General features: G+C 43.8%; 1 protein-coding gene across 3 annotated transcripts in view; it reads left to right on the forward strand.

The window, feature by feature from the left end:
• Window positions 1-25,409, forward strand: part of mtm1 (myotubularin 1) — a 145,989-nt gene that overhangs the window by 8,376 nt on the left and 112,204 nt on the right. For 2 of the 3 annotated variants that reach the window (XM_070882840.1, XM_070882842.1), the window contains exon 2: window positions 20,251-20,347. In XM_070882840.1, the coding sequence (XP_070738941.1) occupies window positions 20,285-20,347 (63 nt within the window). In that variant the 5' untranslated portion in view covers window positions 20,251-20,284. The remainder of the gene's footprint in view (window positions 1-20,250; window positions 20,348-25,409) is intronic. The other variant, XM_070882843.1, reaches the window with a different exon arrangement.

The following is a 25,409-nucleotide window of genomic DNA, read 5'->3' on the forward strand; positions in this document are numbered from 1 at the left end:
CTTGGTGAGACCACACCTGGAGTACTGTGTACAGTTTTGGGCTCCTTACCGAAGGAAGGATATACTTGCCTTGGAGGAGGTGGAACGAAGATTCACTGGACTGATTCTTGGAATTGTCTTGTGGGGAGAGATTGAGTCGAATAGGCCGATATTCCCTAGAGTTTAGAAGAATGAGAGGTGATCTCACTGAAACATACAAAATTCTTACAAGGCTTGACCGGGTAGATGCAAGGTGAATGTTTACCCTGGCTGGAGAGTCTAGAATCAGGGGTCACAGTCTCAGAATAAGGGGGCGTCCATTTAGGACTGAGATGAGGAGAAATTCAATCAAAAGGGTTGTCTTTGGAATTCTATACCCAAGAGAGCTGTGGATGCTCAGTATATTCAAGACCGAGATCGCTAGTTTTTTGGATATCAAGGGATTGGGGGAAAGTGGAGTTGAGGTAGAAGATCAGCCATGATCTTATTGAATGGCGGAGCAGGCTCGAAGGGCCAAATGGCAGCCTCCAGTTCCTAATTCTTATGTTCTAAAATATGACATTTCTGTGCTTGTGCATTTTCAGTTTTTTTACTGGTTTACTGTCGGCCAACTTACAAGTTGTATGTGTTTTTAATTGTGAAAAAACCTGGAAAGGATATATTTTTATTAAACTAAAAGGAAATACTGTAGATGACGGAGAGCTGAAATATAAAGAGAAAATGTTGGAAAAACATGGCAAGTCAATCAGCACCGAAAGAGAAAAGGCAGGTTATGACACTTTGGGTTTGTACCTTTCATCAGAATGCTCTAATGAAGGCTTGCACTCCAGTGGTGTCATAACCTGACTTTTCTGTCTGCAGATGTTGACTGGCCTGCTGTGTATTTGCAATTGTTAGTTTTGTACTGAGCTTTTCTTTATAAAAAGACAAAAACAAACCATTGCAAACTCCTAGTTGCCAAACAGCTGTGCAAACATAAGGTGAGTAAATCTCGGGCCGGATAAAATGTATTGAGGATTCTTAAGGCAATCCGGAAGGCAACTGTAGGAAGTCTTTACACAAATCTTCCAGAAATCACTGAATACTGGAGTGGTGCTGGGGACTGGAGAAAGGCAGATGTTACTTCTATTTTTAAAAAAAAAGGAAGCAAAAATGACCCTGGAAACCACAGCCCAGTGAGTTTGGTTTCCACTGTGGATTAAGTTATGGAAACCCTTATTAAAGGTAAGATGATGGAGCATCTGGATTTAAATAAAATCATAAAAGATAGCCAATATAGGTTCACGAAAGGAAGGTCTTGCCAATTTAATGTGCTGGTTTTCTTTGAGGGTATGACAAAAGAGCATGATGGTGGTAAGGCATGGATGTGGTGTACTTGGATTTCAGTAAAGCCTTTGACTCGGGTCCTCTGGAAAGGTTGGCATTGGAAATAAAGTAGGTGGGAATCAGTGGAAATATTTTAAAATTGATAACTTAATTGGTTGACAGAACCCAGGGGGTGGTGGTACAGGGAATGTCATCAGCCTGAGAAAATGTTACCAGTGGGACCTCTCTTGTTTAATATCTTTATAAATGACCTTGAACTCGGAGTCAAAGGCACAGTGGCTAAATTTGCAGATGATACAAAACTAATGAAGGTGGTAGAGTTCAAAGCTGAACGGGATAAGCTACAGGAGAATTTGACTATACTTGGGAATTGGGCAGACAGATGGCAGGTAAAATTCAGTGTAGAAAAATGCAAAGTGTATTAGAAATGGTTTCATGAATTATTCTCACGAATGCACAGCATGGTGTGGTATTGAAGCACACAGCCCAGGTTTGCTCTCCCGTCTCTGGAGTGTCCGCTGACCTCCGCTGGAATAACGAGAGTCCTGCTGTTGGTCTCTTTGTCCCTAGGTGCAGAAGTGAAAAATATGTCCATGTCCATGTCCCTGTTTCTGTTCACACATAGAAACATAGTAAATAGGTGCAGGAGTAGGCCATTCGGCCCTTCGAGCCTGCACCACCATTCAATATGATCATAGCTGATCATGCAACTTTAGTACCCCATTCCTGCTTTCTCTCCATACCCCTTGATCCCTTTAGCCGTAAGAGCCACATCTAACTCCCTTTTAAATATATCTAACGAACTGGCCTCAACAACTTTCTGTGGTAGAGAATCAGTCTGGTGAACCTTCGCTGCACTCCCTCAATAGTAAGAATGTCCTTCCTCAGGTTTCCCCAACCCCTTTTTCCGGTGCACTAACACGAAATGCGCCGACTTTGTGCGCTCAACGGCGCCAAAAAACTTACTGCGTATTCTGGCAGCTCTTCTGTGTGTCCCGGCTCCTGTGCGGCGTTTCTGTTTGAGTGAGCTACAGTCTTGTGCCGAAAACAGTGCTGGCAGCTGTGTGCATGCGCATTGGAGTCTGCGCACATGCGCAGTAGCTCCTCGCCCGCCCAGCGTGTCCCGATGCTCGCCGCCCCTTTCCCGGGCCGAGTGGCCTGCCGTACAGGCCAGCCGCTGCCTTCCCGCGCTCACTTAGACTTGCCCGGGGGAGCAGGAGCAGGAGCTGGAGGAGCCCGGGGGAGCGGGAGCAGGAGCTGGAGGAGCCCGGGGGAGCAGGAGCTGGAGGCGCCTGGGGGAGCAGGAGTAGGAGCTGGAGGAGCCCGGGGGAGCAGGAGCAGGAGCAGGAGCTGGAGGAGCCCGGGGGAGCTGGAGCTGGAGCTGGAGGAGCCGGGGTGGGGGGCGTGGCTCGAGTCCAATGTTTGTACCTTTCAAATAGTTCCATTGACGTGCCCCGGAGGGCTCTTCTGCTGCTTGTTGCGAGCCTCCCGCTCCTAGCCCTGGCTGAAGGGCTTGCTGTTGCGTGCTGCAGTCGGCAAGGTAGGACTTTTTATTTTTTAGTAATTGATTTATTTTTCATTTATTATTGATGGTTTTTATGCTTCTTTAATGTTGTTGTGAAGGTGTTTAGTGCTTTGCAAAATCCCCCCCCCATCTCTGGCTACCTGCACTGATTTCTTAATTCACCGCAAGGTTTTTCTGAGCGGACACAAGTGGCCACATATGCTGGCCTAAGTTACTTTGGAGCAACTTTTAGCTGGCTAAACTTGCTTAAATGGCCAAAACAGGCATATGTGGCTGGTAACACCCCCTTTTGAAAAAAAAAACTGAACTTTAAAAAGTCCTAACTAACTTACTTGCACTGGAGCAAATTAAATGGGGAGAATTGCAATTTTTAAGTTACTCCAAAAAAATCTATTTGCTCCAAAAAAAAAATGGACCAACTCCTGGGGAAACTTGGGGCCCATGGGCACTGGTGGGTTGCTGCTGTTTGTGGAACCATACCCCAGTGTCTGTCATTGCCTTTGGGAGAAGCAGAGAAAGTGGTGGAAATGGGACCCTCGTATGCCTGAAAAGTACGACTGTGGCACAGCTTAGTTATGGGCACTGAGTAGATGGGTTCAGCGTACAAAAGTTTTTGCAAGTTGTGCCTATCTATCCAGGTCTGATATTTTTGGACAGTCACAGCAAGCACTGTTCAGTTCCGTGTTGGATTCACCTGATGCTCCGTGCAGTCTGCAGATACACATTTCAGAACACAATGCTTTACATGTAAATTTAAGTAAACAAGTTGTGGAAGATCAACTTGTAGTTTTCTGAAGCAGTTCCTCATTATTTGTGCTTTGCAACAAACTGCTTCAACGTAGCAACAGGCCAAAATAAATGAGCTGCCATCTTAATTATGAATCTGTTTAAAATTATAGTATGGCTTGCAAAATTAATCTAATCCCAAACAACTCTATTGTACAATAGCTGCAGTACCCGAGAGATGATTTTATACCATTATAACCATTGAGATGAACAGTAGACATTACCCATGTGATTTCCCCAGAATTACTGTACTGCGACATTATGATTTCAAACCTCATTAATCATTTGTAGTATGCCCTGAACTAGAGACCTGTCCATCATGGGAAGTCAAATTTATGGCTTGTACCCTAGAGAGTATTAACTAATCAGCTGGGCTTGGCTAATGTAGTCGTGAACATTGCTGATCAGATGCCTAAGTAATTGATTTCGTCTTCACAGTAATGAAAGAACAACAATTCTCATTTATTGTCAACATTTTAAAAACATGCAGTCTTAATCTTTTACAGAAATCTAGACGGCAGTGTTTGGGGAAGTATAATTCATCCTCTTGGATTTGTATGCTGTTGTGCTAGTCATACTGAATTTTTTCAGAATACGTATTGTATTCTTACTGATTGATTTCTAAGAATTGGACAGATTTACTATTTTTTTTTAGATGCACAGAGCAAGTGACCAGTCCGTTATATCTATGGGCTCAATTTTCCCCAGTGATTTGCGCCGTTTTTTTTTGAGTAGAGTGCTTTTTTTGGTGTATTGAGTTAAATTTTTGGCGCATTGTTTTTTCAAAGTTTCCACCTGCGATCTGCGCCGGCGTAACGGACTTAATTACGATTTTTCTAGGCCAGTTTTTTTTCACCTCAAAGGGGGCATTCCCTCATGTCTGCCCCGGTTTTTTCAATTGTTTGTAGTTTGGCCAACATTTTCCTCCATTACGTTAGCGTATCTGGCCACTCCCAAAAAACCTTCTGGTGAGTTAAGAAACCAGCGCACATTCACAAATCTGCGCTGAAAAGACGCCATTGTTTTTAAATCGAAGATTTTGGAGGGAGTCAAGAACACTGTCAAAATCAATAATAAAGTTCAACTTTTTTTTTTACCTGTCAACATAGAAGTGTAAATGTGTTGGATTTCACAAGTTTTTTTCATTTTTTAACTCGCTCACACGCCACCACCGAACATCTTGAAGACCTGGAGGGTTGTAGGTTTGGCCGGCAGAATCGGCCTCGCGTCCGGACACAGGCTCGGGGTTTGGCTACAAAACAAGCCATGGAAGGGGGCAGAAGAAAGGAGAGAGAGAGAGATAGTCGATCTGACAGCTTGTAGCCTGGGAGGGAGAGAGATAGCCGATCTTACGGCTTGTAGCCCGGAGAGGGAGAGAGATAGCCTATCTTACGGCTTGTAGCCTGGGGAGGGGAAGGGAGAGAGAGGTCACAAGACTCGTGGGGGGGGAGGGAAAAGGGAAAGAGGAGAGGTCACAAGACCTTTTGTGTGTGATCCATCCTTTGGGAGAGAGAGAACTGCGAACCTGTGCTGCCTGCCTTCCTGCCGTTTTGAGCTTCTTTCAAAGTTTAACTTTAAGTATGGGGGCAATACTGGCCATGCCATACATGGTGCGAGCCTTCTGCATCATGGTGCTACGTAGGAGACAATTGATTAGAGCTCATCGCATCAGGAATATCAGAGCCCGTAGGGTGCTGGGCAGGGGGCCTTACCCACCTCGGGTATATCGAGACAGGCTTTTGTACCTGCACCTGAGTGATGCAGACTGTCAGAAGGCTGCGTTTCCTCAAAGAAGTTGTCCGTGAGATCTGTGAGTTGGTGAAACCAGACCTGCAGCCGAGAAGTGTCAGGAGGACTGTTTTGTCAGTTGAAGTGAAGGTTACAGCTACACTTTCATTCTATGCCTCTGGATCGTTTCAAGATAGAACCAGGGAATGTGTGTACCATCTCTCAGCATGCAACACATGTCTCCATTCGCCAGGTCACGGCTGCACTGTACCCGCGGAGGAATGACTTCATCAAGTTCCCCATGACTGCCCAAGCAATCCATGACAGGGCTGTGGGCTTGTCAAGGATTGCTGGCTTCCCAAAGGTACAGGGCTGCATTGATTGTACCCACATCGCCTTTCGACCACCGTTGCAGGATTCCGAGATGTACAGGAATAGAAAAGGCATCCACTTCATGAATATGCAGCTCGTGTGTGACGACATGCATTGCATCATGTCAATCGATGCAAGACACCCTTAGAGCACCCGTGATGCGTTCATCTGCCATGTTTGAGCAGCAGCCAGAAGGGCAGAGCTGGCTACTGGGAGACAAAGGGTACGGCCTTGCCACCTGGCTAATGACGCCCCTACACGTAACCCGGAAGGAAGCTGACCATCAATACAACATGCTGCACATTGCGACATGCAGCATCATTGAGGGGACCATTGGCATGTTGAAACAGTGTTTCTGATAACTGGACCATTCCGGAGGCTACTTGCTGTACTCCCCTGAGATTGACGGTCAGTTCATTGTTGTGTGCTGCATGCTGCATAACTTAGCCATCATGAGGCAGCAGTACCTGGTAGTGGAAGACCCACCTGTGATGAGAGTGGCTGATGATAATGATGTGGAAGATGCAGGTGATGAGCAGGAGGAGGAGGATGATGACTAGGATGAGCAAACCATGCAAGTGCCTGAGGCCGGAGCACGATGGCGGAGGAGGGCGGGCCATCGTGCTCCTTTAACAATTGCTCGAGCCTTGCGTCAGCAGCTCATCCGTGAACGCTTTACTGATGCCTGAGGGCTCAGCGACAACTATTCCACATGGACATGTATATTGTTTGGAGCTGTTCTGTAATGTTGTGTTGTGTTAATGGAACATAATTCTGTTTTAATGTAAAATATATTTTATTCAAAAGTTTATAATGTACTTAACTTAATAAAATTATTCTTGTATCAAACTTTACTTTAATATCACTCTTTAAGATCACTTAAAAACTTGTAAATTTACATAACTTACAAAAAACTTTTAATTTGAGAACAGTTACAACAGTAACAATAATAATAACCATAACAACAGCAGCAAAGAAAGGCTGCACCCATCTCTCATTCTCCTTAGTCTAAGACTGCCCGCTGCGCTTGCGCTTGGTCTTGGACTCTGCACCACCCCTGCCCGCAGCGGTGGCGCAGTGTTTTTGGGCTTGATACCAAGCTTATTCCTTCTAACACCTCGGGTACTGCGCTCCTCTTGATGGGGAGGAGGGGGGTGTCAGATGGTAATGTGGAAGGCCTGGCTTCGGGTTCTTTAGAGGCTGGTGTGGGGATTGCAGTGGGAGTGGCAGTTGATTCTGTAAATGGGTGCGGGGTCTTGGCGTGTTCCCTTATTGCAGCAGCTAACTCTCTCATGCTGTCGCTCATGCACCCTGACAGTGTCTCAGCGGACTGCAACAATCCCTCTGTAATGGCCAGTACTACCTCTGATATTCCCTCCTTCATGGTCCGTGTCGTGGTTTGCACTACCTCTGCCATTTCCTTCCTCATGGCCAGTGACATGGTTTGCACTATCTCTGACATTCCCTCCCTCATGGCCACTATTGCCTCACTGATGGTCCCGGTGAGTGTTGTTACTTCTCCCGACAGTCCTGCTACCTCATCCATCACTCACCCCACTGATGGTGGTCCAGGAGTGATCGGGTAAGATCAATGCGCTCCTCGCTCAATGACATAATCTGAACCACATCTGTTACATCCTGCATCTCAGGAGAGCGTGGTCGAGCTCTCTTTCCCCTCCTCACCCTGGGTGTGGCTCGCTGCATCCCACTGGGACCCGCAGCCTCTGAAGGTGTGAAACCATGGAATGTCCCACCAACACTCAAATCATTAGTCACGGAAGGGGCTGGCACCTCCATGAGAGGCCTGTCTTCCATATTCAGTACAACAGTGGGAACTTCATCCAGCTCAGTCCACTCTCCCTCCCCCCCACCCCCTCCCATGTTCTTGGTCTGGAGGGTTGGATTGGGAGATGTTCTCTTCAGGCTCATCCTCGTCTGAATCATCTCCTGCATTGTTAGGGTTGGCCTCCAGTTCTGCAAAATATAACAGAACAGACAAATGATTAGCAGCAGAGGAGGGGGCAGGATAGGTGGCATGAGTAGGCTCACACATCACAGGCCAAGCAGCAAGTTGATTTGAAGGGCCATGATGAATTTGCAGGACTTATCCTCCCCCTCGAGTGTGGTCCCAGCTTGTGCAGTACTGATTGCTTTTTTCCAGGCTGGACCCATCAAAGCAACGACCCTCTCTTCCAAGGGTGTCAGTGGGAGCAGATTTGCCGAGCCTCCTCCTGTTTGAGTTCTTTCCCTTTTGTTGTGTGCCACTTTCCTCTGCAAAGGTGAAAATGCAACTTTTTAAGAGAGGGTGTCTTTCTGCTGGATGGGACATATGCAGCTTGTCACATTTACAATTGCATTGAATAAATGAAAATATTACTTACACTAACTACTTGACCAAGGTCCTGTCATTTCTTTTTACACCAGCTTCCAGATCTCGTGGTGGTCACCACTGCGCAGTAATCTTTTGTAACTTGGTTCCAGCGTTTCTTCTTTTCTTTTGGTGGAACTTTTATGTGACCTCTGCTGGTATCCAGCTCCTGCCATCTGTTCTCAATCACAGTAACTAGTGCCTCCACTTCTTCCAGTAAGAAATTCTTGGTCCTTGGTTCGCGTTGCATCTTGTATTGCTCCAGCTGTGATTTCTCCAATGCTCTCACACAGCACTCCTTCTCCCACACACACACAACTAACTGGCTCTTGAAAAATGGCTGATTGCCAAATCCAAGCTGTACTGAGCATGTGCGTCCATTGGAAAGACATCCAAAACGTAATTTTTTTCCGCGCATGTGCAGAAGGTGCGGTATTGTTTTTTGCCGCAGACAGCAGGCTCCACCCCCCGAGGAGACTGGATACGCTGCGTGGCGCCAAATTCGAATTATACATCGGGGAAAGTTTGCAAAATATTTCTGCCGCATTTCTGGCCTAGAAAACCCAGCGTAACTCTGGCAACACGCCAGAAAACGGGCTTGAGGAAAATTGAGCCCTAAGTTCCTGTGACTGAAGATCAAATTTGTTTTGTTAGTCCTCTCCCAACTGTCCTCCTGGTTGGTACGTATACCTGATGTCATAAACTGTAAGAACACTTGTTCAAGGAAAGTGTGTCCCAGTGACAAACACTTCCTTCACCATTTTTGCTAGTTGCTTCACATTTTCATTCCTTTTTGCAAATGGCAATAAGTGAGAAAAAGAAAGACTTGCATTTATATATCGCCTTTTACGACCTCAGGACGTCCCGAAGCACTTTCCAGCCAATAAAGTACTTTTGAAGTGTAGTCACAGTTGTAATGTAGGACACACGGAAGTCTCTTTGTGCACAGCAAGCTCCCGAAAATAGCAATGTGATAATGACCAGATAATCTGTTTTGTTAAGTGATGTCGGTTGAGGGATAAATATTAACCAGGACATAGAAACATAGAAACATAGAAAATAGGTGCAGGAGTAGGCCATTCGGCCCTTCTAGCCTGCACCGCCATTCAATGAGTTCATGGCTGAACATTCAACTTCAGTACCCCATTCCTGCTTTCTCGCCATACCCCTTGATCCCCCTAGCAGTAAGGACCTCATCTAACTCCTTTTTGAATATATTTAGTGAATTGGCCTCAACAACTTTCTGTGGTAGAGAATTCCACAGGTTCACCACTCTCTGGGTGAAGAAGTTCCTCCGCATCTTGGTCCTAAATGGCTTACCCCTTATCCTTAGACTGTGACCCCTGGTTCTGGACTTCCCCAACATTGGGAACATTCTTCCTGCATCTAACCTGTCTAACCCCATCAGAATTTTATATGTTTCTATGAGGTCCCCTCTCATTCTTCTGAACTCCAGTGAATACAAGCCCAGTTGATCCAGTCTTTCTTGATAGGTCAGTCCCGCCATCCCGGGAATCAGTCTGGTGAACCTTCGCTGCACTCCCTCAATAGCAAGAATGTCCTTCCTCAGGTTAGGAGACCAAAACTGTACACAATACTCCAGGTGTGGCCTCACCAATGCCCTGTACAACTGTAGCAACACCTCCCTGCCTCTGTACTCAAATCCCCTTGCTATGAAGGCCAACATGCCATTTGCTTTCTTAACCGCCTGCTGCACCTGCATGCCAACCTTCAATGACTGATGTACCATGACACCCAGGTCTCTTTGCACCTCCCCTTTTCCTAATCTGTCACCATTCAGATAATAGTCTGTCTCTCTGTTTTTACCACCAAAGTGGATAACCTCACATTTATCCACATTATACTTCATCTGCCATGCATTTGCCCACTCACCTAACCTATCCAAGTCGCTCTGCAGCCTCACAGCATCCTCCTCGCAGCTCACACTGCCACCCAACTTAGTGTCATCCGCAAATTTGGAGATACTACATTTAATCCCCTCATCTAAATCATTAATGTACAGTGTAAACAGCTGGGGCCCCAGCACAGAACCTTGCGGTACCCCACTAGTCACTGCCTGCCATTCTGAAAAGTACCCATTTACTCCTACTCTTTGCTTCCTGTCTGACAACCAGTTCTCAATCCATGTCAGTACACTACCCCCAATCCCATGTGCTCTAACTTTGCACATCAATCTCTTGTGTGGGACCTTGTCGAACGCCTTCTGAAAGTCCAAATATACCACATCAACTGGTTCTCCCTTATCCACTCTACTGGAAACATCCTCAAAAAATTCCAGAAGATTTGTCAAGCATGATTTCCCTTTCACAAATCCATGCTGACTTGGACCTATCATGTCACCTCTTTCCAAATGCACTGCTATGACATCCTTATTAATTGATTCCATCATTTTACCCACTACCGATGTCAGGCTGACCGGTCTATAATTCCCTGTTTTCTCTCTCCCTCCTTTTTTAAAAAGTGGGGTTACATTGGCTACCCTCCACTCCATAGGAACTGATCCAGAGTCAATGGAATGTTGGAAAATGACTGTCAACGCATCCACTATTTCCAAGGCCACTCAGGAGAACTCTCCTCTTCTTCGAAATGGTGCCATGGGATCTTTTATGCCCACCTGAGGGGGCAGACGGGGCCTCGGTTTAAATTCTCATCTGAAAGATGGTACCTCCGACAGTGCAGCACTCCCTCAGCAGTGCAGTGGAGTGTCAGCCTGGATTTTGTGTTCCAGTCTTGAGCCCACAACCTTCTGACTCAGGCGAGAGTGCTTCTACTGAGCCATGAGGGAGATCGAAATGGAGAGACAAATAAATGTATTGTTTTTTTAACACAAAAAAGTACAAGACTATAATGGGAATGAAGAAACCGATCTGTTGAAAAAGGTAAAGTATGAGAGTGGTGTTTTTAAAAATTGAGACGCAATATGAAGGGGACTTTTTAAAAAAAAAACTGAAAACTTCATCTGGTGTTTTAAAAAGAGGAACAAGGAAGGCAACAAATAGACAAGAGACTGCAAAAAGATGATGTCAAAAATTATATTTGGATGTGAAGAAAAGTTGCGAAAAAAAACTTGGTTAAATGTGGTTGCATTTTGAATAATTTCTGAAGTTTCCTGTATTACTCCTTTGTAGAAGGGTTTTTCTTGAGACTGCAAGCTACATATTAAATTATATCGGCAGATTATAATGAAATAGGTTAAACGCTGTTGCAAAGTTTCACAGGATACTTATCATTAATGTTCTAGGATTTTTATTTGTGTCCTTGACATTGACTCCAAATTCTGTTCTCTTTAAACTGAACAGCTGCATTATTTTTTTCCCTAATTTTATCTTTCCTTTTGCAGGGTGTCATGGCACATTAGTAACAGACAGCAGTCTCCTGCGTTTAATGCAATGTTGGCCTTTATCTCAAGGGGGTTGGCATGCAAGTGAGGAAGTGATGCTTCAGTTGCATAGAAGCTTGGTCAGACCTCACCTGGAGTACTGTGTTCTATAGACACCGAACCTCAGGAAAGATATATTGGCCTTGGAGGGTGTACAACGCAGATTCACCAGAATGGTGATACAGTTGAGCGTCTGGAATCTGAAATTTGGAATGTTCCGGACAACCGGGCTGATCTGTGGCGGGGTGGTCCGGAAAGCAGAAAATATTCTGAAATCCGGACTCCCTGCCTCGGGCCGCCTGACCTTGTCCCGGCCTCGGGCCGCCCGACCCCACCGCGGCCCGTCTGACCTGTCCGCCTGGGCTGCCCTCCCCATGGCCCGCCCGACCCCGCCCTCCCCTCCCCTACCAGCTCGGCCCAGGCGAAGACGTTCTAAAATCCGGAAATACCCAGAATCTGGAACGGCCTCAGTCCCGAAATTTCCAGATTTTGGACGTCACACCTGTACTGTAAGGGTACAATTACGAAGACAGATTGCATAAACCTGCTTTGTATTACCTTTCGTTTAGAAGGTTGAGGTGCGATCTGGTTGAGCTGTTAAAATGATGAGATTTAGTAGGGTAGATACAGAGAAAGTATTCTTTCTAGTGGGGGAATCCAGAACAAGGAGGCAAAATAAAATGAAAGCTGGGCCATTTAGGAGTGAAATCAGGAAGCACTTTTTCCACAAAGGGTAGAGTGGAACTCTCCCTCAAAAGGCTGTGGAAGCTGGGGCAATTGGATTTTCAAGACCAAGATTGATTGATTTTTGTTAGGTTAGGATATCTCTGCACATCTTGATTGATACTGGAAAAGCACATTTCTCCAATTCAGACAATCAGGCACTCCCAGGTCACTTAAATAGGGCCAGATGCAAAGTAAAACTCCTTTTACTCTGCTCCATGTGACTTAATGCCAACCTCAACAGTACCCGTGTCGTGTCTTTCTGAATCTGATTACTGATTAATGTCAAATCACGGGCAGTTTTGTACTGCAGACCTGTATAGAATTCTCAGAGCCATCACAGAGAGAGAAGACGTTCGACCCAGTGTCATAAGTCATCTAAAGGACTGGCCATTTAAGTCTGAGATGAGGAGGAATTTCTTCACTCAGGGGTGTGAACCTTTGGAATTTCCCACCCCAAAAGACTGTGGATGCTGAATCGTTGAGTATATTCAAGGCTGAGCTAGATAGATTTTTGGACGCTAGGGGAAATCAAGGGATATGGTGATCGGGCAGGAAAGTGGAGGTCAAAGATCAGCCATGACCTTATTGTATGGCGGAGCAGGCCAGAGGGTTCGTCTGGCCTACTCCTAATTCTTATCTTCTTTATATTTTACCTTTCTAATAAATTCAGCTTTTAGAAAAATTTTCAGAAAAAGGTCCTTTTTCCAGGAAAATGTATTCTATTGCCAAATTTCTTTTAGTAATCTTGCATGATGCACAGGGTATGGAGAAGAGAACTGGGAACAAGAAGGCAAATATAGACCCAAGGTGCAGTTTGGGAAAGGGGGCAACCTTTTTTTTTGAGGGTGCTGAATCGTTGAGTATTTAAAGAGAGTCGTACTTTTGTAGAAGAGGATTGACATTGTATACTGTGTGCTGCGGAATATGTAGAGGTTCTTCCAGGAAGTTTGGTGCGAAATTGTCACACAGTTGGACTGGACTGAAATGTATGAACTCTGAAGGAGTAGCATATTGTATGGTCAAATTATGTTGCGAGATCATCATCTCACCACATTAAAGTCAGCATGACTTTCTGTTTATACAATGATTCTGGTCTACTTGAGCAAAAAAAAAAACAGCCATTTTGTGAAAGGATTTTTCATCAAACCCTGCTGGGCTGTCACCATGTGGAGTACTCTTTCGCAATCACGTGATGTTACTGGCATGAGCAGCAACTTGTATTTATATAGCACCTTTAAGTAATGAAACATCCCAAGGCGCTTCACAGGAATATTATGCGATAAAAAATTTGACACCGAGACGCATAAGTAGAAACTAGCGCAGGCGGTCAAAGAGATATGTTTTAAGGAGCGTCTTGAAGGAGGAAAGAGAGGCCGAGAGGTTTAGGCAGGCAGTTCGAGAGCTTGGGGCCCAAGCCACAGAAGGCACGGCCACCAATGGTTGAGCGATTACAAGCAGGGATGCTCAGGAGGGCAGAATTAGAGGAGCACAGACATCTCTGGGGGGGCGGGGGGAGGGGGAGAGATTGTGGGGCTGGAGGAAATTAGAGATAGGGAGGAACGAGGTTATGGAGGGATTTGAAAATAAGAATGAGAATTTTGAAATCGAGGCATTGCTTAACTGGAAGCCAATGTAGGTCAGTGAGCACAGGGGTGATGGGTGAAACTGAATAACTGAATGGTTAAAAGATCTGAATGGTGATAATTAAACAGAAATAATTCAGTGATGGGTAACCTTACTTTAAATGATTATGTGACAATTGGGTGTAAATATAGTATTGTTACTAATTAAATCAAGAACACTTCTGTCAGTAGTAGTAGTGTTTTAAGTAACTTTGTTGAACCTTTTGGTCATGCTGTTGTAGTGTAGGAAACAAGTATTGGATTTGTGCACTAAGTCTGCTGAATCCAACAACAAACATTCCAAATTCCTGTCTTTCACCAAAATTGTGAAACTGGCCTGGACTTGTATTGGATCTTACTAAGAAACCCAATTTAGGCTCTTGGCTAGGAAATGGGTATGCACTCAAGTCTTGCAGCATTTAAAAAAAAAATACTAGCCTGGTGTTTTCCTGACTTTCTTCTAGCAATCCAGAGGTACTGCTCTTGATTATTTCAATGTATTCTCTTCAGTCGTTTTTGGACTGTATGAATAGTCCAGAATTGTTTTTAAAAGAGGAAAACCTTAGAATAACCAATAAAAAATGAAAGACTTCCATTCTATAGCGTCTTTCACAACGTCCCAAAGCGCTTTATAGCCAAAGAAGTACTTTTGAAGTGTAGCCACTGTTGTAATGTAGGAAACTCGACAGCCAATTTGCGCACAGCAAGCTCCTACAAACAGCAATGAGATAATGACCAGATAATCCGTTTTAGTGATATTGATTGAGGAATAAATATTGGCCAGGACATCAGGGATAACTCCCTTGAATAACAGTGGTGCAGTGAGAATGGGCGCTCTTTAAATTCTGCTCTATGCCTCAGTTCCTGGTTTAAGCCATGCCATGATATCTAGCAGGGAGAGGAAGAATTGAAAAGTCGAATCATGTTTGAGTGGGCCCTGGCGCCCCTGGAGGCTGGCATCGCTAGTGTTCCTGGGAGCAGGCCTTGCCCCCATCCTCAGGCAAGTAGATGGAAGAAAAAATTCTAGACACACAAGGAGGAAAAAAGTGAACTATGCAGATTTTTATTTAGGAGACACTGTTCATGATGATTGGATGAAGGCTGTGTTTGTACTGTACAAGTTTGTAAATTATGTTTGTTTCTTAAAAAAAAAAATGGGCATAGCAAAAATTCTGTTCAGATGTAACTACTGTATTTATACAAAGACTCTTTTGTCAGTCTAAAATTCATTTTATTGCCAGAACACAGTGTTAAGATTCCAGTTCACTACTTGATGGATCCAGATGAGTTGCTTCATTCACTAAGATCTTTTGATTTAGTTTCTCTGGTCATTTCTGAAATAGTACCTTTGTGAACTGCAAGCTGTTTTAAACTTTCTTCCAATGGTTTTGCAGCTCCCAGGTCACACCACAATTGTGTACTTGCATCTGTGAGGGCACACACCGGCTGTTTCTAACAGGAGCCTATCACTTCTAAACTCAAATCAGTGGCACACCCAATTCACTTTCATCATTTCACAGCAAGAGTTTTCTACTATGCCTACAAGATTTTTCCTTGTTTTCATTTACAAGAATTTTTTGATGAGAGTTCAAAGAATTTAGCTGTGTATATCGGGTGACTTGTTAGATTTAGGCATATTGTGTTGCTTTGCTGTGTTGGACAAACCCAAAATGGGATGAAATTAATGTCTAATTTATTCTCAGCCGTTCCTTATTAGTATTTTGCTAGCAATGTGCATCCCTGCAGTACTTACATAGGATATAGGTGCAGAAATAAGCCATTCGGCCCAACCAGTCCATGCCGGCGTCTTTGCTCCATTCAAGCCTCCTCATCTAAATATCAGCATAACCCTCTATTCCCTTCTCCATTATATTCTTGTCTAGCCTCCCCTTAAATGCATCTATACTATTTGCTTCAACCACTCCCTATGGTAGCGAGTTCCACATTCTCACCACTCTTTGGGTAAAGACGTTTCTTCTGAATTCTCTATTGGATTTCTTGGTGACTATCTTATAGTGATGGCCTCTTGTTATGGTCTTCCCCACAAGTGGAAACATTCTCTCTCTATCCACTCTATCAAAATCTTTCAAGATTGCAAAGTACTGCAGTACAGCGGGACCTGGGGTACTTGTGCATGAAACACAAAAGGATAATATGCAAGTACAACAAGTGATCAGGAAGGCCAATGGTATCTTGGCCTTTATTGCAAAGGAGATGGAGTATAAAAGCAGGAAAGTCTTGCTATAGCTATACAGGGTATTGGTGAGGCCTCACCTGGAATACTGCGTGCAGTTTTGGTTTCCATATTTACGGAAGGAAATACTTGCTTTTGAGGCAGTTCAGAGAAGGTTTATTAGGTTGATTCTGGGGATGAGGGGATTGACTTATGAGGAAAGGTTGAGTAGGTTTGGCCTCTACTCATTGGAATTCAGAAGAATGAGAGGCGATCTTATCGAAACGGATAAGATTATGAGGGGGCTTGACAAGGTGGATGCAGAGAGGATGCTTCCACTGATGGGGGAGACTAGAACTAGAGGGCACAATCTTAGAATAAGGGGCCGCCCATTTAAAACAGAGTTTGGGAGAAATTTTTTCTGAGGGCTGTAAATCTGTGGAATTCTCTGCCTGAGAGCTGTGAAAGCTGGGACATTGAATAAATTTAAGATAGAAATAGACAGTTTCTTAAACAATAAGTCCATTATCAGATCAGCCATGATCTTATTGAATGGCGGAGCAGGCTTGAGGGGCCGTATGGCCTACTCCTGTTCCTATTTCTTATGTTGTTATTATATTAAATCTTCACTGCATCCTCTCCAGTGTCTCTATATCCTTGTTATAATATGGCGACCAGAACTGTATGCAGTACTCCCAAGTGTGGTCTAACCAAAGTTCGATACAGGTTTCGCATAACTTCCCAACTTTTCAATTCTATACCTCTAGAAATAAAGCCTAGTGCTTGGTTTGCTATTTTATGGCCTTGCTTTTTTATGGCCAAGGAACAGCATTTGAATCAATTCTGATTTTTTTTAAATCTCCCCTTTTCTCCTGAAGATGTTGATTCAGCCTTCCACAGTCAACAGCAAACTATGCAGCTGTTCTTTTATGTGAGAACCTGGGCAGTGAGCCTGGCCTTGCAGGACCTTGTGTTCCAGTTCTCGCCAGACGTTCACAGATCCACACTTTTTGCTGGATAGCAGTCAGGAATGGAAATCGTGGCTGTGATCTGAGGCCAATTGTAGAGGCTTCGCTTCAGCTGAGTTCAGCTAATTCGCCACAGACCAGGGATGGAGTCTGGGAACCTTCCTAATCCTTATGGTTCAGTACCACATCACACAGAGCATTTTACCCATTCAGCCATCAGAGACTTTTCAACCAAGTGATTTTGTTTCCTATTTAGTTTTATATAGTCATGGCCGAGGAAATCAAATGGTGTTAGTCTTGACTCGGGGTCCTGAGTTCAGCCTTACTCCAGAGGCTTGAGGACATGATCTCGGCTGACAGTTAAGTGCAGTATTGAGGGAGTGCTGCAATGTCCCAGGTGTCGTCTTTCAGATGAGAGGTTACATCGAGGACCATCTGCCCTTACAGGTGGGTGTTAAAAATTCCATGGCACTATTCGAAGAAGAGCAGTGGAGCTCTTGTGTCCTCGCCAGCATTTATCCCTCGACTAAAAATTCATCAGCTGTGAAGTACTTTGGGAAGTGCCGAGTTCATGAAAAGCTCTATATAAAGATATTGGCCCCAAGTTTCCACACGCGGCAAAACAGGCGCCTCTCCGAGCTGGGCGCCCGTTTTTCGCGCCGAAAACGGCGCCTGAAAAAAAACGCACTATTCTCGAGCGCTTTGCAGCTCGATGTCTGCTTGGTGCGGCGCACAGGGGGCGGAGCCTACCACTCGCGCCGATTTTGTAAGTAGGAGGGGGCGGATACAATTTAAATGAGTTTTTTTCGTGCCGGCAACCCTGCACGTGCGCGTTGCGTTGGAGCGTTCACGCACGCGCAGTCTAAAGTAAACATTGGCAATCGGCCATTTTAAAAAGTGCTGCAGAAAAAGTGAAAATTTGTTTATTGAACCCTTGCAAAGGCTTGTATTTTAATTTTCTTGATATTTCTGTGTGTAAGGGTGAGGGAGTGCATTCTGTAATTAAAGATAGACTGTGATAAACGGGACACATGCACTTGTTTGAGACTGTTCAAATTCTTTGTAGCTGTTCAATTTTTAACATTTTTTAATAAAACCACATTGCCCTTCCATGATCAGTACTGAGGCTTCTTGCAGCTTTCTCCCCCTGCCATCGGTCGGGCCCGACGGCAAACGGCTGCCTCAAGTACTGAGGCTTCTTGCAGCTTTCTCCCTCCCTCCCCCTGCCGTCGGTCGGTCCCGACGGCAAACCGCTGCCTGAAAGGCCTGCCTGAAGCACTTTCACACAGGTCGGAAGATGGTTTATTTAATCTTTTCTTTGCTTATAAATTTTTATTCAGGTTGGATTTATTTGTATAATATTTGTATAAGTATAACTAAGGATTTATTGTAGAATTTAATGACTTCCCTTCCCCCCCCTCCCCCCCCCCCCCCCCCCCCCACCTCGTTCCGGACGCCTAATTTGTAACCTGCGCCTGATTTTTTAATGTTTGAACAAGGTTTTTTCAAGCCTACAAAAATCTTCACTTGCTCCATTCTAAGTTAGTTTGGAGTACGTTTTCACTGTGGAAACTTTCAAATCAGGCGTCAGTGGCCGGATACGCCCCCTTTTGAAAAAAAAATTATGTTCAAAAGTGAAACTGTTCGACCTGCAAAAAACTTAAATGTGGAGAATTCCGATTTCTAAGATACTCCGTTCTCCACCAGTTGCTCCGAAAATTGTCTATATTGTCCAGCAATCTAGAACAACTTTTAAAGAGTATAGTAAAATTTACAGAATGACTTTAAAGATGGCCTGTTGAGGAATTCTTTAATGTTTTGACCAGGAATATCTCAAATATTGGGAAGTTGTTTTGTGCATAGAAATTCCAATGTTTGAAAAATTCAAAAACGGCCGTCAAAACTGACGGGTTGGAACTAGCCAAGGACTAACCCTTTTTTCCTTTAAGAATGAGTGTTCTATCATTTTTAAATGAATTTAACATAAACATGAAAATACTGTTTTATTCGGGAGATGACGGGCATGGCTATGAATTGTACCAACTGAGGTACTGACACACATCTTTTAACACTTGGTCGAGTGGAAGATTTCAACACCGAATTAAAAAGAGAGTTATATGTTAATTTTATCCCTCGTATATTGAAAAACTGGGTGTCCATGTATGACCTACAAGCCCAGGCAGCTGTGTTGTATTTGAGCTTAGATTTTTTTATTTGCTGGATTGTATTTGAATTTTGTGTGCCTGGTTTGATAAAGGCTGTTCTTTGCTCCGTTGCCTCGTTAGTGAGTAAATTCTAACTCCGAATACCAATAGCTCGTAGTATCTGAAGTTTGATATATATGAGCATTAATTGCAACTTTGACTTTCTTTATGACCTGCAAGGCTCTTGTTATGAATCTGAATGGCCCACAAGGAGAGAGAGCTTGGACACGCTTTCTGTAAAATATTCATGTTCCTCTGCCAACCCATTATGTAGTTTGTTACCTGAATAATTCTATATTCAAAGCATGGATTGTACAGATGTTACAATCACCAGCAATGTCTCATCTTCCAGTCCTTGACTATGTCAAAAGGGCAGTTTTCACTATTCTGTATTGAAATAAGCATGCATCTGAAAATACTCTGCACTATACTGTATAGATATTTGATCAGTTAAATAGAATTATTTTGCCATGTGCATCCAATTTGTTCTGTGTGCTGTTAATTATTTATTTTAAATAGTCATTTTCAAATAACAGAGAAAAGAATAATTTACTGTGCCCAATTTATATTTTGAGGGCATGGATTCCCTCTTTGTTCTCCAGGGATGCATTGACTGCGCTTGGGAACACAAGTGGGTAGCATGTACATAGGGCTCTACCACTGCTAATGTGTGCAAAGGACCTGATTCCCTCTTCTGTGGGGTGCTAGGCCTCTGGTACTTCCTCACAGCAGAATGATTTATACTGAACCCTGCCCCCGCCCCCCCCCCCCCCCCCCTAGGAAGTGTGCATGCCACAGAAAATTTTAAGCAGAGTTGATGTGGGTTACCTACCCCAATGAACTAGGTAATAAATGGTGAGGTTAAGGATATAAAGTACCGTTAATGTAGAATTACACAGCTGTAGAATCATTTTGTAATATTTAGGTTAGAAATAGGAAACAAATATGGACAGAGACTTTTATCAAAATCCATGCAAGGCAACTCATTGTACTGACTCGGCTCATTTAAGTTTTGAGAAAGACTTGCATCTGTGGAAGTGTTGCCATAGCTAACTGGTGTGTTTTTATTGCAGTAGACTTCACTTCGTCTAAGAACCTGGATAAACTATGGCTTCGGCATCCTCTCAGATAGTATATTCCACTTCAGCAATCAATTCAACAAATAAAAAGGTATGTTTCTCCCCTCCTCCCTAAGTTATTGACTTGCTGGTATCTATATCCATGGATGCCAGCAAATCCCCAGTACTTTGCTCAAATGACTATTCTTCACATGTCAGCCGAGATAGTGAGTATTGACAAGCTATTCAATCATGAGGTACGACAGCTGAGACCAATCCTGTCCTCAGTGTCCACAGATCTACTTTCTTGCATGGGTCAAAAATCAGGGATTGGAACCCTTGCTGTTATTTTTTCCCCCTCCAGCTTCACTAGCCCAGAGTATTGAGGCAAATGATAGTGTTCCAGTTTCTGCCAGGTCAACCAGCTCATCATTACATGCTAAGGATTCAAGTTGGGACCTTCCTGTGTGGTTCAATAGCAGTTTTTAAAAAAAAAACATCATTCTCAGAATGAGTGCGTCGCTGGCAAGGCCCTATTTATTGCCCGTCCCTAGTAAACATAGAAACATAGAAAATAGATGCAGGAGTAGGCCATTCGGCCCTTCGAGCCTGCACCACCATTCAACATGATCATGGCTGATCATTCCCTCAGTACCCCGTTCCTGCTTTCTCCATACCCCTTGATCCCCTTAGTCGTAAGGGCCATATCTAACTCCCTCTTGAATATATCCAATGAACTGGCATCTCTGTGGCAGGGAATTCCACAGGTTAACAACTCTGAGTGAAGAAGTTTCTCCTCATCAGTCCTAAATGGCCTACCCCTTATCCTAAGACTCTGTCCCCCGGTTCTGGACTTCCCCAACATCGGGAACATTCTACCTGCATCTAACCTGTCCCGTCCCGTCAAAATCTTATATGTTTCTATGAGATCCCCTCTCATCCTTCTAAACTCCAATGTATAAAGGCCCAGTTGATCCAGTCTCTCCTCATATGTCAGTCCTGCCATCCCGGGAATCAGTCTAGCGAACCGTCGCTACTCTGGCCCTATTTGCTGGTGTACTCTTATGATTGTATGCTCTGTCCCTTCCTGTCACACTGTGCTTATCATTACCCATATCACTACCCTGCACTATTGCCTTGTCCTTTCTCTTTATCTTTCTAACTTCCCCCCTCACTTGACTGCCACAGCCCCCCCCCCCCCCCCCCCCCATTTTTTAGTTTAAAGCCCTATCTACAGCCCTAGTTATTCAATTCGCCAGGACGCTGGTCCCAGCCCGTTTAAGCGAAGCCCATCCTGCTGGAACAACTCTCTCTTTCCCCAGTACTAGTGCCAGTGACCCATGAATTGAAACCCTTCTTCCCACACCATGCTTTGACCGTTTCCTCATCCATACAGCCAGCAAGTACCTGGTACCTGTTGGACAGGGTCAGGGGCTGAGGCTTCTCCTTCACTACATCCTGGGTCCCCATACCTTCCTGAGTCACACCCTCCTGTCCCTGACCACTGACTAACTCTAAAGTACTATTTAACCTTAAGGGTGTGACCTTCTCCTGGAGCAAAGTGTCCCCCTCCCTGATGCATCGCAATTCAGTTCAGCCATGATCTTTTTAATGGTGGAGCAGACTCGAAGGGCCAAATGGCCTACTCCTCCTATTTCTTATGTTCTTATGTCTGCAACTCGTACTACAGCTCCACACCTCTGAGCCAAAGTTCCTCGAGTTGCAGACGTGGTTGCCTGGGATCGTGATGCCAACTATCACATGCTGCATTTACAACACACCACCTGCCCTGCCATCTCTAACCTTGTTTTATTTATCAATCGATATTTTTGTTTTATTTATTTTATCTGTTATAAATTATTAATTTAGTAAGTACTAGCAAGTTACAGGAGGATAGAGAAGGATGGGTGATTGAAGTAAGATCCAAAAACATAGTGCAAACAGAATATCAGAAAAAAAGCTTGTGATTGGCCTTGTAAGTAATCCTGGGAAACTGTTTTCAACCTGCAATCCGTCAGCAAGGCACCATTGTTAAACTGCAGGGTGAGAGTTCAGGAGCAAAAATAAAAAATGCAGGGAACCACTCAGCATGTCAGGCAGCATCTATGGAAAGAGAAACAGAGTTAATGTTTCCTCAGGGGTATGAGTTCAGTGTGGATGTGGGAGTGAGAAATTTATAGGCTGAAAGTTAGGCATCAATGATAGTGAGAAATGGTAGGATTAGTTTAATGGTAGTTCGTTTATATACACCACCACAACAACTTGTATTTATATAGCGCCTTTAACATAGTAAAACATTCCAAAGCGCTTCACAGGAGCGTTATAAGACAAAAAAAACATTTTGACACCGAGCCACAAGGTGAATTTAGGACAGATGACCAAAAGTTTGGTCAAAGAGGTAGGTTTTAAGGAGCATCTTAAAGGAGGGAAGAGAGGTGGAGAGAGAGAGGCGGGAGAGGTTTGGGAGGGAATTCCAGAGCTTGGGGCCTTGGCAGCTGAAGGCACGGCCACCAATGGTTGAGCGATTATAATCAGGAATGCTCAAAAGGCCATAAAGCCAAGCGTTTAAAAAGCAGTAAATAAAAGGCTAGAAATTATATAAAGTCTGTCCCAAGACTAATGTTATCAGTTTTCAGTAATTGAGCTTTCCTGGAAACATGAAGAATGCATTGATTTATTTTAACTTGTATGATTTAATTATATTAAAATCTTTTTATGGAAGGCCTGTGGTGGCTTTATAGAGGGTTCTGAGATGATACAATAAACATAAACACTGCTTTTTTGTTACTATAACAGGATTTTTGGGAGAAAGCAAATATTATCTTCAACTCCTGATTTCAAAAACAGTGTGTTCCTGTAAAAAGCGATGAATTGAATTTGGACATTTGTGAAGATCTTGGATTTGCCTGTAACGTGTTGTGTTTATTGTGTAGAATGACCAGAGGCAATTACATTTAGTAATTGGTGCAGCATAATAAGATTTGGTAAAACAAAAGGGGGAGTGTTTGCTAGTGCTGTTGGGGAGGAGTTAAACTAATATGGCAGGGGGATGGGAACCAATGCAGGGAGACAGAGGGAAACAAAAAGGAGACAAAAGCAAAAGACAGAAAAGAGATGAGTAAAAGTGGAGGGCAGAGAAACCCAAGGCAAAAAACAAAAAGGGCCACTGAATATAAAGGGGCTGCAGGAGGGGTCAAAACTAAAAATCATGGTTTAAAAACTAGTATTAAAACACTCTACCTAAACGCACGCAGCATTTGAAATAAAGTAAATGAATTGACGGCACAAATCATTACAAATGGGTATGATTTGGTGGCCATTACAGAAACGTGGTTGCAGGGTGGCCAAGACTGGGAATTAAACATACAGGGGTATCTGATGATTCGGAAAGATAGACAAGAAGGGAAAGGAGGTGGGGTAGCTCTGTTAATAAAGAATGATATCAGGGCAGTTGTGAGAAATGATATTGGCTCTAATGAACAAAATGTTGAATCATTGTGGGTGGAGATTAGAGATAGTAAGGGGGAAAAAGTCACTGGTGGGTGTAGTTTATAGGCCCCCATATAATAACTTCACGGTGGGGAGGGCAATAATCAAGGGAATAATGGAGGCATGTGAAAAAGGAACGGCAGTAATCATGGGGGATTTTAACCTACATATCGATTGGTCAAATCAAATCGCACAGGGTAGCCTAGAGGAGGAATTCATAGAATACGGGATTGTTTCTTAGAACAGTATGTTACAGAACCTACAAGGGAGCAAGCTATCTTAGATCTGGTCCTGTGTAATGAGACAGGAATAATAAACAATCTCCTCGTAAAAGATCCCCTCGGAATGAGTGATCACAATATGGTTGAATTTGTAATACAGATTGAGGGTGAGGAAGTAGTGTCTCAAACGAGCGTACTATGCTTAAACAAAGGGGACTAGAGTGGGATGAGGGCAGAGTTGGCTAAAGTAGACTGGAAACACAGACTAAACGGTGGCACAATTGAGGAACAGTGGAGGACTTTTAAGGAGCTCTTTCATAGTGCTCAACAAAAATATATTCCAGTGAAATAGAAGGGCGGTAAGAGAAGGGATAACCAGCTGTGGATAACCAAGGAAATAAAGGAGAGTATCAAATTAAAAACCAATAAGGTGGCCAAGGTTAGTGGGAAAATAGAAGATTGGGAAAATTTTAAACGACAGCAAAGAATGACGTAAGAAAGCAATAAAGAAAGGAAAGATAGATTACGAAGGTAAACTTGCGCAAAACATAAAAACGGATAGTAAAAGCTTTTACAGATATATAAAACAAAAAAGAGTGAATAAAGTAAATGTTGGTCCCTTAGAAGATGAGAAGGGGGATTTAATAATGGGAAATGTGGAAATGGCTGAGACCTTAAACAATTATTTTGCTTTGGTCTTCACAGTGGAAGACACAAAAACCATGCCAAAAATTGCTGGTCACAGGAATGTGGGAAGGGAGGACCTTGAGACAATCACTATCACTAGTGGGGTAGTGCTGGACAGGCTAATGGGACTCAAGGTAGACAAGTCCCCTGGTCCTGATGAAATGCATCCCAGGGTATTAAAAGAGATGGCGGAAGTTATAGCAGATGCATTCGTTATAATCTACCAAAATTCTCTGGACTCTGGGGAGGTACCAGCGGATTGGAAAGCAGCTAATGTAACGCCTCTGTTTAAAAAAGGGGGCAGACAAAAGGCAGGTAACTATATGCCGGTTAGTTTAACATCTGTAGTGGGGAAAATGCTTGAAGCTATCATTAAGGAAGAAATAGCGGGACATCTAGATAGGAATAGTGCAATCAAGCAGTCGCAGCATGGATTCATGAAGGGGAAATCATGTTTAACTAATTTACTGGAATTCTTTGAGGATATAACGAGCATGGTGGATAGAGGTGTACCGATGGATGTGGTGTATTTAGATTTTCAAAAGGCATTCGATAAGGTGCCACACAAAAGGTTATTGCAGAAGATAAGGGTACACAGAGTCAGAGGAAATGTATTAGCATGGATAGAGAATTGGCTGGCTAACAGAAAGCAGAGAGTCGGAATAAATGGGTCCTTTTCGGGTTGGAAATCGGTGGTTAGTGGTGTGCCATAGGGATCGGTGCTGGGACCACAACTGTTTACAATATACATAGATGACCTGGAAGAGGGGACAGAGT

Source organism: Pristiophorus japonicus, chromosome 6 (assembly GCF_044704955.1).
Source record: "Pristiophorus japonicus isolate sPriJap1 chromosome 6, sPriJap1.hap1, whole genome shotgun sequence".
NCBI lineage: Eukaryota > Metazoa > Chordata > Chondrichthyes > Pristiophoridae > Pristiophorus > Pristiophorus japonicus.